Source organism: Otolemur garnettii, unplaced genomic scaffold (genome assembly GCF_000181295.1).
Source record: "Otolemur garnettii isolate 467f Iridium unplaced genomic scaffold, OtoGar3 scaffold00058, whole genome shotgun sequence".
Classification (NCBI taxonomy): domain Eukaryota; kingdom Metazoa; phylum Chordata; class Mammalia; order Primates; family Galagidae; genus Otolemur; species Otolemur garnettii.
The window spans coordinates 3,468,633-3,469,894 of NW_003852453.1; the positions used below are offsets into that span (position 1 = coordinate 3,468,633).

At 63.5% G+C, this 1,262-nt stretch overlaps 1 protein-coding gene across 1 annotated transcript in view; it reads left to right on the forward strand.

Moving 5' to 3' along the window:
- The first annotated feature begins 207 nt into the window (after window positions 1–207).
- The window catches only part of NKD1 (naked cuticle homolog 1), an 85,351-nt gene continuing 84,296 nt past the window's right edge, over window positions 208–1,262 (forward strand). The window contains exons 1-2 of the mRNA XM_012806802.1: window positions 208–271; window positions 323–487. Of these exons, the coding sequence (XP_012662256.1) occupies window positions 208–271; window positions 323–487 (229 nt within the window). The remainder of the gene's footprint in view (window positions 272–322; window positions 488–1,262) is intronic.

The following is a 1,262-nucleotide window of genomic DNA, read 5'->3' on the forward strand; positions in this document are numbered from 1 at the left end:
CTAGAAAATTTAAAATTACAAATACAGCTCACATTATATCTCTATGTGACAGCGCTGCTCTATGGAGTCAGCAAAAAGGGCTGAATTGAGCTTCCATTTTACAGATTGTAACACTGAGGCTTACACAGGGAATTCACTCCAAAGGGCAGGGCTGGTCTCCTCACCCTGAGCTGGGAGTTTTCTCTTCCCAACCTGCTTGGTAGGAGGATGAGCTTCGCACAGGCCCGCGGTGTCTCCAGCAGAGCCGACATTCTCTCCCAGAACCACAAAGGTAGGGTGGAACCCCTTGATGTCGCCCTCCCCTCTGCGGAGACCTCCCCAGACAAAACAAACAAGCCCTCGGGTCTGGCGAACTGCAGCGGGGAGCGGAAACCAGGGAAGATCAAAGACCCAGCGGTTACCCCCTTCCGGGCCGCGCAGCTTGGCAGCGCGCCCCGACCGACCCGGGCGGGCACCTACGGGCCTCCGGACCGGGAGATCCAAGCGAGTGGATGACTCGAGGATTTTTGGACACTTGTCACCACCAGGAGTGGATTGAGCCTACACTGGCCCCAGGTGCAGTGGGGGGGCTTCTCTTGGACTTCGAAATAAAAAAAGATGGACGGGTCACTGAGGCAGGGGGCACGCAGCGGGTAATGAACATTTTCTGCAGAAGGCAGGCTGTGGGAAGACTGGGACAGTGTAACGCAGCCCGCAGCAGGCGCCAGGCAGCTCAGGTCTTCTCTCCTGACCTCAGTTTCCCCACCTGTAAATTGGCGCCTTCAAGTCTTGCTGGGCACGCTTCGAGGAAATGCAGAGCTGAGGGAAGGCACAGTTCTGTTAGCTGGGGGACCAAGTGTCCCTACGGAAGGTAGAACCCAAGTGGGTGTCTGCCCTAATACGCCTCCTGCGCTGAGCCTCCTCACCCGGGTCCCCAACTCCCGCCCCTGGCCCCAGACCGCGGCCCCGCGCAAAGCACGATGTTGTGCCCCGCCCGCGCCGTGCCTCGCCCCGCCCCCTTCCGAAGGCCCCGCCCTTACCCCGCCCCCTCCGCGGTCCGCCTCGCCTTTGATGCGCCGCACCCGGCCAATGGGCGCGCGGGGAGGCGCGGGCCGCGGCGGCGGGCTGGGGGCTCGGCGCGCCGGGGCGTCAGTCGGGCCGCGGCGACGGCGGCAGGAACGCGTCCCGGCGCCGCCTCGGGCTCCGCTGGGCTCCAGGACTGCTCCAGGAGGAGGGGAGCTCGGCGAAGCGCAAGGCCGGCGGGCCGGGCGCATGGCTTAGGG